At 43.6% G+C, this 16618-nt stretch overlaps 2 protein-coding genes across 3 annotated transcripts; one reads left to right on the top strand and one right to left on the bottom strand.

The window, feature by feature from the left end:
- Positions 1-245: 245 nt before the first annotated feature.
- Positions 246-8927, bottom strand: LOC118099245 (syntaxin-10). Of its 2 annotated transcripts, none has more exons than XM_035143665.2 (9): positions 8762-8927; positions 7880-7955; positions 6929-7022; positions 6358-6452; positions 5679-5741; positions 5149-5250; positions 4047-4153; positions 2503-2597; positions 246-2263 (listed from the first exon to the last, which is right to left on the bottom strand). In XM_035143665.2, exons 1-9 carry the CDS (start codon positions 8794-8796, stop codon positions 2187-2189), a joined length of 744 nt encoding a protein of 247 aa, XP_034999556.1. In that variant the 5' UTR covers positions 8797-8927; the 3' UTR covers positions 246-2186. The 2 variants fall into 2 exon arrangements, with proteins under 2 accessions (XP_034999556.1, XP_034999566.1); XM_035143675.2 differs by having other exon boundaries at positions 6929-7042; positions 8762-8820.
- A 5963-nt stretch (positions 8928-14890) lies between these two features.
- ier2b (immediate early response 2b) lies at positions 14891-16414 on the top strand. The gene has a single exon (XM_035143858.2). It carries the CDS (start codon positions 15062-15064, stop codon positions 15581-15583), a length of 522 nt encoding a protein of 173 aa, XP_034999749.1. The 5' UTR covers positions 14891-15061; the 3' UTR covers positions 15584-16414.
- Positions 16415-16618: the final 204 nt, after the last annotated feature.

The following is a 16618-nucleotide window of genomic DNA, read 5'->3' as shown; positions in this document are numbered from 1 at the left end:
TTTTTTGTAATATTATTAGATTAAAGTTGTAGTTGAGGAAAAAGTTACAGTATGAAAAGAACGAGCTTGCAATTGAGAATAGAAATATTACGTATTTGAAAAGTTATATTACGAGAATACATTTGCAATCGAGGAAAAAAAGTCACGTTACTAGAATAAAGTTGTGATTAAGTCGGTGATAAATTCTCCTAATATATTCACTTTATACTAAGTTATAATTCACATGTAAGAAAATAACACGTAGCCAAATAAGACGACTTTATTCTTGTAATATTATGTCCTTAATCTCAACGTCTCTGATTATTTCCCTCTAAGTGACGCTAACACTCCATCGTCTGGATTAAACAAAAACTAAGATGTGATTTTACAGCATCATGCTGAGCGTGTAGTGACGACACAGGAAAGCATCAGGTTGAACTTAAGAAACAGATTTACTAAGAGTCCTTTCATATTCCGATGGCTTCACCTTCACAAGCCTGAGATCTTACAAAGACTCGACTTGAGCTGAAATCACAACTGCTTCATTTATTTGCTTAATTTCCCACACTGTGACATTTGAGGCTGGAATACGTAAAGCACATTAAAAGCACACATGAACTACTGGATCAAAACGAGCTCTGGCAGTGACAGATCTTATAGCATGAACCCCGCCTGCATCGAACAAAGGGTGTTTGACCTCAGAGGTAAAAACCGGAAATAAAAATATAAAATTGCACGTTCTGGATTTTGTTTTTCTGTAACTGGTTGATGAAAGCAAGAAACATCATCAAGCCTTTGTACAGGAGAAAGGTTAATTTACAAAAATGAAAGCATCAGTGTTTACATGTATACTGCAACACACCCTGATGTGGGCAGTGTTACCTGACGTGACACAAAGGAAAAGCATGGCAGACAGTCTCCAGCGGAGGGCGCTGTAGGCCTAGGTCTGGGCGGCGTGTGGACACATCCTGCCCAGCAACTGTTCCTCCACTCATTAGCTGAAGCTTCTCCAAAAAAAAAAAAAAAATCAGGGGAAACCCATTTGCTCTGAGCCAAGGCTGCGTCTTCACCCAGCGAGAGTAACGGCGCCTCAGCCAATCGCGTGCTGAACCACATGCAGGAGCACGACGGCGTCCGGCCCTGACCTCTGCTCAGCGACCCGGGGTCACGATGAGCCCCTTCTGTCCAGCAGGGACGAGAGGCCTCGTGCCGTGAATACTGCGAGTCCGCGCGTTCTGATCCGACCCCGAACGCACCACAGCGGCTGATTTCACACGTGACTTGTTCTTCCTGTGCGGCTGAAACGTCTCCACCTGTAAAATCTGCTGCTGTCGTGCGGAGGGAAAAACTCACAGACTTTCTGTCCAATCACTGCTGCCCGTTTAACTACTGATTGGCGATCATATAGGCACATCAACAGAATGCGCTTTTAATAACGGTATAAAAATAGATTTAAGGCAACTCTGAAAAGCCCCGGCCCCTCCACCTGCCCCCTCCCACGCTGCTTCTGTCAGCTAAAAGCACGAATCAACAGTTAAAAAAAAGGAAAACCTGCCAAGACGCAAAATGAGATTAGTGTCACTTTATCTCTTTGATCATTCGAATGACGTTCCGTCTGTCCACCCTTTCTTTCCTTCTCTAAAATACTTTCAAATCTTTTTACTTCTGGAAACTAATAACTTACTAAACAGATTTTTAGTTTGTGGGTTCATTACGGAGCCTTGTTCACGGATCTTCATGGATCTTGATGGAACAAATATTGGGGGAACCGACACGTACGAGTGTGTCTGATTGGATTTAAAGGGACTGTTGGGCCTTGGCAGGGGAATGTTCTCCACTGGGTGACATTGAACTTTGCAAATGTGTTTTTATCCCGACAGCTTTAACGCCCCGACCCTCCCTTTCCGTACCTTTATTTACAACATTAACCGAAATGTACCAGTATGAAAACATAAACACAGCGGAGTTCCCCCCCGCTCAAAGCTCTGCTGCCGACATTCACCAGAATCACTAAAAGCAGAGGGAGGAGAACGACGGCGACCAGACTTCTCTCCAGTTTCTCCTCGGTGAGAAGAAAGGAAGGGAGGGGAGGGGAGGGAGGGGAGGGGACGGAGACACCTTCCTCTTCCCGTTATCTGTCCATCCATCCAACCGCACAGACAGGGAGGAGTCGGTGAGTGTGGTCGAGAGGTCGGAGGTCACCGACGTCAGAGAGTGAAGAAGAGGATGAGGACCACGATCATGATGGTGACCAGCACACCAATGGCGCACCACTGCCTCCGACCTGAGGGACACGAGAGACACAAAGCTCGTTACCTCCACCAGGGAGGTGGGTTGGGATCCAAGGACCTTCTGTCATTTCTTTAGAGTGTGAGAAATATGGTGCAGCTCTACTGAATTTAAGGGAACTGTTATGTGCTCCAACGAGATCTTCACTTAGTTGTTTGAACGTGGAGAATCATTCTAAATGTCAGAGTGTGTGTGTGTGTGTGTGTGTGTGTGTGTGTGTGTGTGATAACTTACTGCTGGTCATGTGAGACACCTTCTCCAGCTTCTTCAGGACCGAGTCCATGCGGGACGACGTCTGGTCCATCTCGTCTCCAAAATCCCCCAACATACTAACATGAAAAGAAGAAGGAACATGGGATGATTTTTGAACTATAAAGCTTTAGTGTCACGACAAAAAAAACACAATACTCTGCTTTAAGCGCACATTGCTCACACTCAGCATTTCTCCTTTTTGTTCTGTGGCTAAAATTAGCAGCTCACAAACTCTATGAACTTGAAAAACTATTTGGCTCTGGCAGATGTTCACAGGATGTTATGAGAGGAGAACTGAAATGTGACTGAAAGGGGAAGACAAACAATTTATTTTAATCAGTTTGATTAAAAAGAGTTAATTTACTGTGAATTATGAGAAAGTTTCCTCCTTCTCTCCCTGAGCGTCTGTTCTCTGGTGAGTGGGTTCGACCTCCTGTGAGAAGAACTGACTGAGAGTCACAGCTTCAACAGTAGATCAGTAAAAAGACTCTGAAGTTATTAAAAACCAGAGTTTATCTCCAATATTCAGCAGGAAACTGTTCAAATATGAAGAATTCTGAACAGAGTTCGGTGGATTTGTTACAGCCGGAGATAATAATATAATATCCAGCGTTCAGCTCAGTGATCACATTGATGGACTTTGTTTTTTCTCTACATGAAAACCACGACTTCGCCCCCGAAACGCAGCCCCAAAGAATGAATCACCACGTGTGGCTGCAGGGGGCGCTGTTGCTCAGCAAGAAATATAATAACATTTGCGTTCTTGTGACTTTAAGTGAGTCAGTGTGTACTGACGACAACAAGGTGATGAAGTGTGTGAGCACGCTGCCTGTGTTTATTCTGCTCAGCCCTCAGTGTTTTCACGAGGGTGTTTAGTCACCGTTCACTGACACGTTCTGCTACGACAAACAAACATCACTGTGTGTGTGTGTGTGTGTGGTCTCAGCCTCGTGTTGACCAAACAAGTCAAGAAACTGGAAAGTTACAGGAAACATTAATAGGAATCTTCCCAAATAAAGGCACAGCTTAAAGAGGAGGGGTTCATCAGGAGGAGTGTCCAGCTTCAGAGGACATTTTGACCCATTAGGACGATAATATAAATATAAACCACCTAAAACCTGAGAGTTTTCTGAAGAGCTGACAAAATTGGCAACATTTACAAAACCTTTACATTTCTCCGCCTCTGAAGCAGAATAAACATTTGAGAGCTTAAACAAACAAACTACATCTCTCATGAGTATTTCAACGAATCATGATTTGTATTTCACCATCACGTGTCTCGAAAAGGACGACGCGGTGGATGAGATGCACACAAACGTCGCTCTCGGTCTTAAAGGTATATACACGCATGTCCCGTCAGGTCTAAATGGGTTAAATCAGAGCTTCTCTTGAGTATGTGGTTCCACTTAATGACTAAACTTCTTGCAGTCACTTAGTCGATCAGGGAAAATTTACAGTAAAATGATGCTTGTGTGTGTGTGTGTGTGTGTGTGTGTGTGTGTGTGTGTGTGTGTGTGTGTACTCACACTGCTTGTTCGTCCAGCTCGTCTCCAATACGTCCTGACATGTCTTTGAGGACTCTGATGCTGCCCGACACCAACTCCAACTGATCATCCTGCTCCTGCACGATGAGCTACACACACACATTTTTTGTGTGAATATTATGGATATAGTTACTGCGTTTAAATTAAACCTACATTTAGCCATTATTCCTGATACGTATTAGCTTGTCTTTGCAGTTAATTTGTTCAATCACCTTAAAATTTATGTTAGCTTAACTTTATGATAGCAGATAAATCAGTTACAGAAAGAAAAACAACTTGCACATAAGCATTTTAGCCACAATGTCAATCTTGTCTGCTGTCCTCACAATATCACAAAGACAAGGATGTCTTGGATGTCAAATTGGAAAGTGTGTGTTTGGGCGGTACCATCCCCTGCCACTAGGGGCCGGTACTGAGTTACCTCGCCTAAGCACACCTAATCACAACATGTTGTTTTTTGTTCATTGTGGGGTTAACCCTGAAAATCATACAGGGCATTATCCTGACCTTCTTTTCACTGAATCTGAGGTAATTCTCCTGGGGTCCAGGTTTTTGGTCCCGACCCTGTGACTGTGCTATCGGGTTCCAGACCCCACAATGTGATAAAGACAAACACACAGCACTCATCTCTTCAAACGATCTACCTTTGATTCATTTACCACTAACACCACAACCTGACACCGGGTGTGTGACGACACACTTTCCTCATTCGACAGGAAACCGAAACCGACATCTCACAATCTGACACTGAAAATAAACCGTACACCTGCATTTAATCCTGTGTCCCTTCATCACCGTGTGTGAACTTAGTGGAGGAGACAAAGATCTTCGTCTTCCTCATCTTCACATTTGCTTTGATTCACATTAAACAGTGAAGACGGATTTTACAGGAGGAAACTGAGCGGCACTTCCTGCTGCGTGTTTATTCTAAAATGTAATTTTAAAATAAAACCCACGAACGAGATCTCTCCTTTTCTGTATCAAACCCTGCATCTTCCTCTTCTTTGTTTCTTCCTCGACTAAACTATTGCTAATTAAGCTTCTGTCCATGTTCTCCTCCTTTCACTCTTGTCCATTTATTCACCTGCTGTTGTTCCTGTTGGTCCTGGATGTATCTGGAGTTCGCGGACACCAGGTGAGCCTCCAGTCCGGTTGACTTGTCCTGGCCTGATGAAGCCAGCAGAGCCTGGGCAAACACACACACACACACACACACACACGGACATGGGGTTACCAGGAGATGAGTTGTGTGTTTAGTTGTGTAATGAGGCATCACAGGCCTGCGTGTTTGAAAGTTTGTTGGATTTGTGCTGCAAACACTTTTGACGACGACACTTTCCAAACCACAGGATGCCGCAGTGATTTATTTTTGGCGTGTGCGCGCCCTGACAACATATCAGCTGCAGTGGGAAAGATACAATAGAAAAAAATGGCTCAATCAAGCCGTAAAAAGTCGTCTGTGCTTTGATTAATTACTGCAAAGAATGAGGTGATCAATCAATCCTGACGCATCTCGTTTCATGATTTCATTCCTTGTTGATGGTAGAAATATTTGCCTAAACAAAGGCAACTTGCTTCTGTGTGTATGTATTCTCTCTCTCTGCGTTCACCAACCTGCCTGTTCTTCTTCTCTGCCTGGGCTACGGCAGAAGGGCTGGACAACTGATCTTTCATCTCCTGCAAACACAAACACACACACATGAAAATGATAAACACCTTTAACTCCACAATGTGTCACAAACATGGAGGAAGAACATCAGTTGAAAATCCGCGCTCCGGGCAAACAGCTTCATTTATCACATTTTCAGAATCTCCGGCCTGAGAACGAGAACGAGTCTTTTGTTTGGCTCAGATGACTCTTTTCTTCTCGGGTCTATTTTAAGGACGGTACCATTACTCGTAAGACTCGTGTGAGGAACTGACTCATGTTTTCCGTTGGGCCTTCGGCGCAGACAGTGATTCAGCTCAGGAGCTTTAACAGCTGCAGTGCAGGTAAACAAGCCGACAGCTGCTGATGGATAATCGATTGTCTGTCTCCTCACGACAGAAACAAAGTGAAAACACATAAATGGCTGATGTTTGACTTTGCCTGAACAACCTGTTTGTTTGGCCGTCTCTCTTCCAGCTGGTTGACCTGTAACCACTGGTAACACCAAACGGAGGAGAACCCAGTCTGTGCACAGGTGAGGCAGACACACCTAACTACTCAGGAATTAGTGTGACTGGACCACACCCGTTTGTTATGCTCATAACAGCTGTTGGTTTCTTCCAAGTTTGTGTTGATGTAATTTACCTGGACAGATTTCCTGGTTCGCTCCACAAAGTCTCTCCTCTCCTGAAGTTCATTGTCTTCGAGTTTGAACTTCCCCGGATTCGACTCCACGATACCTGAGTGAGTCAAGGAGCAAACGGACCAAAACGACGCGTCCGATAACCCTAAGAACTGAGAATTCACTAACAACAGCTAATGAAAGTGCAGAAAGATAAATGGGTTTAAAACTGAATATGCATTTAATTCACTCCTTCACTAAAACCCTGCAGAATCGTCTTATATGATTATTAATCACATGTGTTGGTGGTTCTCCTGTCACACAAGTCGAGCAGCAAGAGGAACAGTCCTGGGTCACAGCCCAATGAGATGGTGAAAGAGTCTTCTCATAATTCTATCCTCTGCTTAATAACCATGTAAATAAGAGGGTTCTTGACTTCATGAGATTAATACATCTTCTGATGCAGTTGGAAAATAAATGGAGGAGGGTGAGAGTGACACAAAGCTTCTGTTTGTGTTAAAAATACAGAAGGTCATGTGACGATGTGGGTTGTAGGCGGGTGAGGGAGAGACTGTTTTCTTGCTGTAAGGATACTGATGGTTTCACTGAGGTCCTCCAGGTCCCAGTCGATGGCCCTCAGACAGTTCCTCAGTTCATTGGTGCTCCAGTCCAGCTCATCCCGACTGACCTGAGAAAAAACATCACTAACTATACACCAAGATAACGTATAAATACTCTACGCTGCCCGACAGCCCGCAGGTTTCACTCCACTATATAGAATAATCAGGATAAACCAGATTTCACTGATATTTACTTCTAACATGTACATCATTTTATCATTCTAGCACCATTCAGGCATCTGTATGTTCCCAAGCTATGGATTTAGCAGCTCTATAGGAGAAAACCCCAAACGATACCAAAGCCCTTTCATATCGGACGATTTCTTTTGGAAATCCTCTAAATCCTTTGACCAGTGCTGTGTGTGTGCAGACCTGTGATGTCATCCAAGTGTCCAGAAGCCCCGACATTCAAATCCCACTCGACACGGCGTCATTCACACCGTGTTTTTAGCCTAAATGTCCTCGCCGATGTTGTCACGTGCCCCGTGGGTGAGAGCTCGTGCAGTGTGTGTGTGTGTGTGTGTGTGTGAATAGTGATCAGACTAAAAACATGGTGTAAATGACACAGGTTTGAGTGGAATTTGAGCGTCGGGGCTTGTGGACACTTGGACGACACCACAGGAGCAGAAAGGAGGCGTGTTGTGGTTTATACGTTGTTTATTTTACGCCTGAAGAATTGATCACAAGTTACTTCATTTGTATTGTAATGGCTGCAACGCTGCTTAGCCCTGAAACTCCAGAAGTGTTTAGTGACTCAAACACTTCACCTCCATCATAGTGGTGAGTGGATGATGAGGGAAGTTTCATTTTTCAGTGAACTATCCCTTTAAGTCCTGTGATTTGCGATTGTGGTCTGTTTAAATACAGTTTGGTGGATTGGCTCCAGGACGGAGACACGTTCCGAGGCGTCACAGCTCCAGCTCACCTGGGTCCCGTCCTGCAGCAGCTCCTCCCACCTGTCATAGAGGCTGCGAGCCCGAGAGAGGGCCTTCTGCACCTCCCTGGGGGAGAGAGAGGGAGAGAGAGAGAGAGACAGGGAGAGAGAGAGAGAGAGAGAGAGAGACAGAGAGACACAGAGAGAGAGAGAGAGAGACACACAGAGAGAGAGAGAGAGAGAGAGAGAGAGAGAGAGAGAGAGAGAGAGAGAGACACAGAGAGAGAGAGAGAGAGAGAGAGAGACACAGAGAGAGAGAGAGAGACACAGAGAGAGAGAGACAGACACACAGAGAGAGACAGACACAGAGAGAGAGAGAGAGAGAGAGAGACAGACACAGAGAGAGAGAGAGAGACAGACACAGAGCACACACACACACACACACAGACATACACACAGAGAGAGAGAGAGAGAGAGAGAGAGAGAGAGAGAGACACACACACACACACACACACAAACACGGAAGTTAGTGTCAGGTGTTGTTTTCCAGTCTGAACTCTACATTCCTCCCTGAACCCAAACAAGCAGCGGGGCTACAGCTCCTCGCTAGCCGCTCCTCGCTAGCTGTCTGCCCGCAGAGTCCCCGGAGCTGCTCGGCTCTTCCCAGCTGAAGCTACAGATTCAAACACACGTGGATCTCACTTGACTCGAGTCTGTTGTTGTTCTCAGACTAACATCTGCTCCGGGAGCAGCAGCTGCTGCTAGCACCGAGGCTAGTTAGCCGCGGCTAGCCGTTGAGCTAACGTCACTGGTGTAACTTTGTCTTTGGGGGGAAACACACACTCGCGGTTGAAGGATCGAGTCTGAACGTGAAGCGGGTCGAATTAACTCGAGTTGACGTTGAGTTTAAGTGTGAATTAGTTCATGTCTCACCCCTTCACGACGAAGAACGGGTCCTCCACCGACATGATGCTCACTTCCGCTTCCACGGCCCGCGCATGCGCACTTCTCAAACGGTCCTGACGCTCTGCAGGCTGCAGCTGGAAAAACAACAGAGTACTGCAAATACATCAGAGTACTGCAAATACATCAGAATACTGCAAATACATCAGAGTACTGCAAAGACATCAGAATACTGCAAATACATCAGAGTACTGCAAATACATCAGAATACTGCAAATACATCAGAATACTGCAAATACATCAGAATACAGCAAATACATCAGAATACTGGCAAATACATCAGAATACTGCAAATACATCAGAGTACTGCAAATACATCAGAGTACAGCAAATACATCAGAATACTGCAAATACATCAGAATACTGCAAATACATCAGAATACTGCAAAGACATCAGAATACTGCAAATACATCAGAGTACTGCAAAACAACAGTGTACTGCAAAACAACAGTGTACTGCAAATACATCAGAATACTGCAAATACATCAGAATACTGCAAAGACATCAGAATACTGCAAAACAACAAATTACTGCAAATACATCAGAATACTGCAAATACATCAGAGTACTGCAAATACATCAGAATACTGCCAAGATACTGCAAATACATCAGAATACTGCAAATACATCAGAGTACTGCAAATACATCAGAATACTGCAAATACATCAGAATACTGCAACTACATCAGAATACTGCAAAACAACAGAGTACTGCAAATACAACAGAATTAGTTCTTTGATCTATTGAAGCTTGAGGTCAGGTCCATGCAGAGATTCCTCGACTGTTCATGGTGTCGTATTCTGACTTCTCCATGACGTCACTCATCATGAGGAATTATCTTCTGATCAATATCAGCTCCAGTCTTGTCTTTATTATTTGCAGAGATATCTTTGAGTGTTTTTTAAGAATCTGTGCAGTTTGGTGATTGAAGGGGACGTCGGGCCTTGGTGGAGGTATGAGCTCCACTCTGCTCCACTAATGAACACTACAATATAAATACCATTAAAAACTACCAGACTTTCTCCACATAAACCTTTGATAATAAGATCACGACGGGACAGATTGCATGAATTTCTCAACCCTCCTGAAAACAAAACTTAATTCTCTCAAATCAGATGAAATGGAAATCTGTTGAGGAATCGTCTCGACAACACAGAGCGCTCATTAAAAATGATTAATGACTGAATGAACGGAGCCGATCGATGAAGGATGTTGCTGAAAGAAAGAAATATGCACACGCAGCAGATCCTCCAGTGGTGTTCTCTCCTTCCCTTTTCACATCTGTCCTTCCTGTCCTACCCATTTGTCTCCATTCAGTCCCACCCTGTCCTGTCCTGCTGCTTCCTTACTGTCGTCATCCTGTTTCCTCCACGCCTCCTCCGCTCCACTTCCTCCCTCCCTTTCCTGTGAGAACTCACAGCCACAGTTATAAACATACGACACACACTCTGAGAGAGTCAGAGAGTTTAGATTTTATTATTCATCCCAGAAACTCTGTCACTTCCTGACACCAGCCTTTGGTTTCCTTGTTCAGCTCAGGTTGTTACTTTTCTGTCAAGGTGACGAAGTGTTCACCATGTTCACTCTGAAAGAAAGACCAGTTAGGTTTGTTGAATGAAATCACATCAAACTCTAATTTAACTCTGAGGTTTTGCATTTCCAACTAATTTCAACAGAAATTTCTTTCCAACGCTGGTTTCTGTCATTTTAGGTATAATGACACTGACGTTTGTTCACGTGTTCAACTCTCTGATGATGTGTTCCATTTAATGAGTTATTTGAATATATGATATACTTTGACTGTAGAAAACGCTCGTCTCTGATTGTCTAATTCACTGATTAACTTTTACTAACGAGGTAATATAGCTGGATTAAAGTCTGTTTGCAGCTCTAAATCAATGCATCAGTACTAAAACTGAAATATGCAAACAACATGACCCAGTCTATTACGATCATGGAACATGTTTTTATTTGTTTGTGTATTACTCCCTAAATAAAGCGTGAAAGCAGTGGCCTAAAATAACAAACTTGCCTCAGAGCACTGAACAGTCTGTCCCTTAGTCCTTCCGCTCATAAGAAAAACTTCACAATCAAACCCTTAGATCGACCCCTGAAGCAGTTTTTATATTTTCCACTCACTGTATCACTGTGGCTCGTGTACTGTCCAGCTCAGAGGAAGGTTTGAATCATTTTAAAACACGGTGATGCAGCAGGAAAACGTTTTCTCTTTGAACAAAGTCTGGTATAACGTTAGAAACTGGCAGAGGGTCAACAAACAGGAGGGAACAGTGCTCCATCTAAATATAGTAGCTCTGACCCAGTCCCTCATGGTGCCTTTGAGTGCCTCTCGTAAGCGTGACCCACTTTCATGCTGGGAAGACACAAAGACAACTTGCTGCTGTTGCTAAGAACATTCAGTCGAGAAGAAAGAAAAAATTGTTTGTAAGCAGTTACAAGTTAGAAGGCATCAGCTTTCAGGGGAAAAGAGGAGGAAACACACGTCAGGGCTTTAATTGATAACATACGAGGCCGAGATGCAACTGAAAACTACAACAATCATCAGACATGTGGGTCATGAATCTGCAGCATTTACACCAACGCTGTCACCACAGATCTGCGTTCAGCCAGAAACCTTTTAAATGCTGCAAAGAAATGCACTTCACATTAAAGCCGGTGAAAGTGGATGAAATTCACACGTTACAAGTTATTGTATGTGTCGTCATACTCTGATAAATATCTGTGAAATCAGGTAAAACATTGTAATTAAACTAAAAGGTGAACAGCACGTTCTCCAATGGAAAACACATGATGGTGATTTGTATTATTATATAAAACAGTACAACATCAAACAAAGGTAATGCAAAAGAAAAAGAACAGAAGAAACATAAAAATGAAGTAAAAGCCATTTGGTAAAAGTACTTTTTGAGAGTTGTACTGCAGTACATTGTACAGGTGTGACTTATAAAGAGTCCATGAGTGTATAATCACATTGTGAAGTTACTATGGTAACTGTGTTAGCAAACATTGGTTTAAACAGTGAGTAGAACCAGAGCAGCTTCGTGTCTCTGGCAAATGTACAATAAATCCTTCACTCATTTGATCCATTGTTATTTTAAAAATATCAGTAAAAGCAGCTTTAAACTGCACAACACAACACATGGGGCCGTTTCCACCTCACAGGAATGAATAAAGGAAAAATCTAAAACTGAAAAGTATGCATTCAAATAATAATCAGTGACGAATGACCGATTGAAGGGAGCGTTACGTCAAAATTCATGTTATATATTTGGAAACTAGGTCATTTCCAAGGCAGACAAGTCCCTGTTTATACTATTAAATACTGTAGAGTGCCAAAAGTAAGCCCCACCCTCTGGTCTGCACACACACACACACACACACACACACACACACACACACACACACACACACACACACACCACCGCCCATTTGGCCTTAAGCAGAGGCAGTGTAAGTATAATCACACATAACACTGTCACCATAGCGACCAGTCGGGTACAGACCTGAGGTGAAGTCTTGTTTGCTTCTCTTGAGCTGCTCGTCTCACACAGCCGACCATCGAACGTGCGGTTAAAGTGCAAACTGTGATTTAAACCTGGGACACTTGCAACAACAGATCAGTTTGTGGGTCACAATTTCTCCTGCAGACAACGAAAGGTTGAGGAGAAATTCTCTTCCGTAGCCACGTATTGTCAAAGTTCGTCCTTGATTTTCGGACATTTACAGGTTTTCATTCCTTTTATGTATCTTCCGTGCTTTTGCATCTGCTGTAATATGTTTCTGGGAGGTGTAAATCAAATCGTCCGTCCTCAAATCTGAATTTTAAAAGTGTTATTTACCACTTTTTAACATGCAGTACAAAAAGAAATGCATTTATTTCAAAGAAACATTTCAATAACAATAGTCTTCACGATGAAATACAACAATCCTAACTGTCACTGTCAAATGAAATCGTAATTAGAGTAAAACAAATATTGCACAGCAAGAACATGTGGTATCCATTGTAGTGTTTGTGTTTCTCATGCCGTGTTCCCGTCACGCGGGAGGGGAAAGCAGTGAAGGTTTCCATGGTTACAACTCTGCCGCTCTTACAGCAGCTGAACTCTCAGGGAGGGTGACTGTCAGACGCTTTGATAACGAGTGGGATTCACTCACCGGCTGAGAAACCTGCGTCGACGCTTTTGTGACAAGTGGAGTTTAGTCGTATACGTGTTCTGATCAAAATGACATGATTGCAGTTGTCTTGAATAATTTAGTGTTTTGTTATTTCCACAAACTTCACAAGCGTCATGTGTTCATCACAAAATCACATTTATTTTCACTGTCTTTCTAATTTATATATGTAGAGCACTGTGTGTTTAACAGATGAAAAATGACAACAGATGAAAACGAACCATTTTTATTTCTGTTGAATGAGCAACAAGCATCAGTGTCCACGACAAATACATGAATACAATTAAAAAATATCAATCCAAGACCATTGCACAATCCAAATATTGAATATCATGAAATATTATGTAATATGATATAAATAGAATACAAATGAACGTGAAATATAATAAAAATGTACAATATATACATAATAGAATATAAATGAATTTGCAATACTATGAAATGTTATCAAAAAAGTAGCCTATACAAGATACATAGAATATAAATGTGCAATAATATGAACTATTATTATAAAAGTATCCTAAAGAAGATAAATAGATCATATATCAATGTGCAATATGAGCAGTTCAACTATCACAGTCATGCAGGACTAATTGTTTAGTATTTAAAATATGTTTCATAATCAATATTTTATGACTGAAACATAACCTGGCTGCAGGATTCTCCACTTTCCTCTGCTGTTGGTCCAAAGTTGTCATATTGCGTCATCACGGTATCTGATGGTGACCTCGTTCACACCGGTGACAGGTCCATATATGGAGGCGTGGTGACGTCATCACCGAGAGAGAGAGAGAGAGAGAGAGCGAGAGAGAGAGAGAGAGAGAGAGAGAGAGAGAGAGAGAGAGAGAGAGGAGACAGAGAGAGAGAGAGAGAGAGAGAGAGAGAGAGAGAGAGAGAGAGAGGAGGGAGGAGGGAAGCTGCGGTTGCGCGTTCGCGTCATGGCGTTTCCACTGTGCGCGTACCCATGGGGCTTTACTACCGGATGGACCATATATGGAGGCTGCAAGTGCGAGTGAGTGACGTATAGCAGTATGTGTGTGTGTGTATGTGTGTGTGTGTGTATATGTGTGTGTGTGTGTGTGTAGGTGTGTGTGTAGGTGTGTGTGTGTATGTGTGAGACACGTTTCCGTCTCCATCGTAATTTCCTCGAACTGAGTTTTTCTCAGAATTTAAAAACTGACACAGTCTCAACTCATCTCTTCTTCTTTGTTCCCTCAGGTTTTCAATCAGACTCTTTAAAGTCCCTCCAGTGAATCGTCTCCTCAAACATCTGTCCAACTCCTCCAGATGTAAAGGTCCAAACAATCTCACATTAGCGTGTGGAATATTTCATAAAATAAAATCTCATATGGACCACAAATATAGTTATACGTTATAGGATTTATAGATATTCAAAGACAAATTAAAATAAGGTTATAAAACCCTTGTTTTGATGATAATTATTATCAGAAAATCTCAATTATTACAGAAACGTAAATATATAATCTCAACATAAAATTAAAAATAAACTCTAAGATATGCAGGGATGTTACAGGCGACTTATTTTATTATTACACTTAAATATATGTATAATGATATATAAAAATTGAATAAAACGCTTTTGTTTTTCTGTGTTGTTGATCTAATCTTCATTTACTGGTTGGTCCACGTTCTTTGTAAATGAGGATATTTACCGTAATGCACAAAGATAATAAAAGATGAACATGAGGAAGAGGAACTGAGTTTAACCCACTACATTAGATTTTTACGCACAGACATTTAAATAATAAAAGAGTACGACCGTGAGAAAAAACGGTTCACGGAACAGATGGTGGGTGTGTGTGTGTGTGTGTGTGTGTAGCTAGCAGGTGTGGGCGGCGCCTGTTTGTCACTGAGGAATGAAGTCCACGTTACGTCAACGAGGAAATAAAACGCCACCCTGCTGCTCACACGCTCTCAATTCTCTGAGCTCATCACCGGGTGAACAGCTGAGACTCAAACCGAAGTCTGACTCTGGACAGAAAAAGAAAAAGTCGGTTTTTCGAGCCTTTCGGTCAAAGTGCCAAATAACGACCGTGCGTAATTACGCGTAAAAACAATGAGTGCCACAGCAGCAATGGAGGTGAACGCCGAAGCCAGACGGATCCTGGCGGTGTCGATAAGCAAGCTGTACGCGTCCCGGAGCCAGAGAGGCGGACTGAGACTCCACCGGAGCCTCCTGCTCTCCCTGGTCATGAGGTCCGCCCGGGACATCTATCACTCCTCCCGGGAGAGCGAGGCGCAGCTGGCAGACGCGGAGGCGATGGAAACCGGCTCCTGCTCGTGGGATCAAATCGAGGCGTCCGAGCAGACCCCAGCTGAGCCAACGGCGGAGGAGCCGGACTGCGCGGAGAAAGAATTCGATGGTGAATCCACGGAGGACAAAGAGAACCAGAGTCCGACGAGGCAGTCCAGGAAACGCCGGGGGAAGGTGTCGGCGGCGCCTGACTTCCTTCCCAGCAAGAGGGCGAGGCTGGAGCCCGGGGAGGAGAGATACGCGGCCATGCTGAGCAGCTGTCGCGCGGGGGCCGTGGAGTCCCTGACCGCTTTGTCTCTAAATCGGGTTATACCTGCCTTCTGAACATACGGAGGGAGAAAATAGCCTCCAATGAGACTTAGGAGAGGAGTTGATCGTTTAGGGCGATCTGATCCCTCTGCGCACCGAGGTGCTGACCTACATCGGCCGTCCCGGGACACGAGTGGTTACCGGGGCCGTGGCGCGACCTCTGCGGCGGATCTGCGTGAGCCTGCCGGGCACGTAAAAGCCCCCAGCGGAGATCAACACGCCGAGAACGAGGCGCGACAGAGACTCAGGCCGAGGAAGGGAACCGGAGAGGCCGGAAAGTTTGAGGGAAAAACCGAAGGGGAACTGGTTCAGTTACTTTTTTTCCCCCAGTGATTCACCTTCACTGAGATGAGTCCAAACAAGTGACTGCTGCTGACTCAAAGTGTGTGAATGTGTGATTCAGCAGAGAATCAGTGAGTCAGACAGAGAAGAAGTGAGGCGGTGAACGTTTGACCACAGACACACAGACACACACGAGCAGGACTTCAGGGAGTTTCCTGCCTTTGTACGAGGAAATCAGACTCTGACACGGAGAGGAAGAGCAGTGGAGACACAGACACACACACACACACAGACACACACACATCCAGCTGCTGCTGTGGACTTTAATAAATCAATACTACTGCTTTGCACTGTCCTACAAACTGTGTTCACTTGGTGCTTTGGAGAAGGAAAAACATGGTGTTGGGAGCATTAATCTAAACTTTGTGTTTTCAAGTCACTGAAATGTTCCTGTTCTCGACTGACATGTGAAAGAAAAACATTACCTCAAATTTCAAGCTGCTCTTTTTATTCGTTTGATCGAATTCATGTTGTAAATATTTGTAATAAAATGTTGAAATGGAACTGAGGCGTCCTGAGCTCTTTGTTGCTGAGTTTTACACACACACACACACACACACAGTTATTTCCTAATTAAAGGGGCTATTGGTCTATATTGGGCCACAGTTCACGGGGTCAATCCTTTATTAGAGGGAGGAGGTTGGTACTACCCAGCGCCAGTCTGGCTTGCTGCCGCTAATCTCATGCTAACAGAAAGCACACACACAC

The sequence above is a fragment of the Hippoglossus stenolepis genome, chromosome 2, assembly GCF_022539355.2.
Source record: "Hippoglossus stenolepis isolate QCI-W04-F060 chromosome 2, HSTE1.2, whole genome shotgun sequence".
Taxonomy (NCBI): Eukaryota; Metazoa; Chordata; class Actinopteri; order Pleuronectiformes; family Pleuronectidae; genus Hippoglossus; species Hippoglossus stenolepis.
This window is presented reverse-complemented; position numbering and strand designations above follow the sequence as displayed.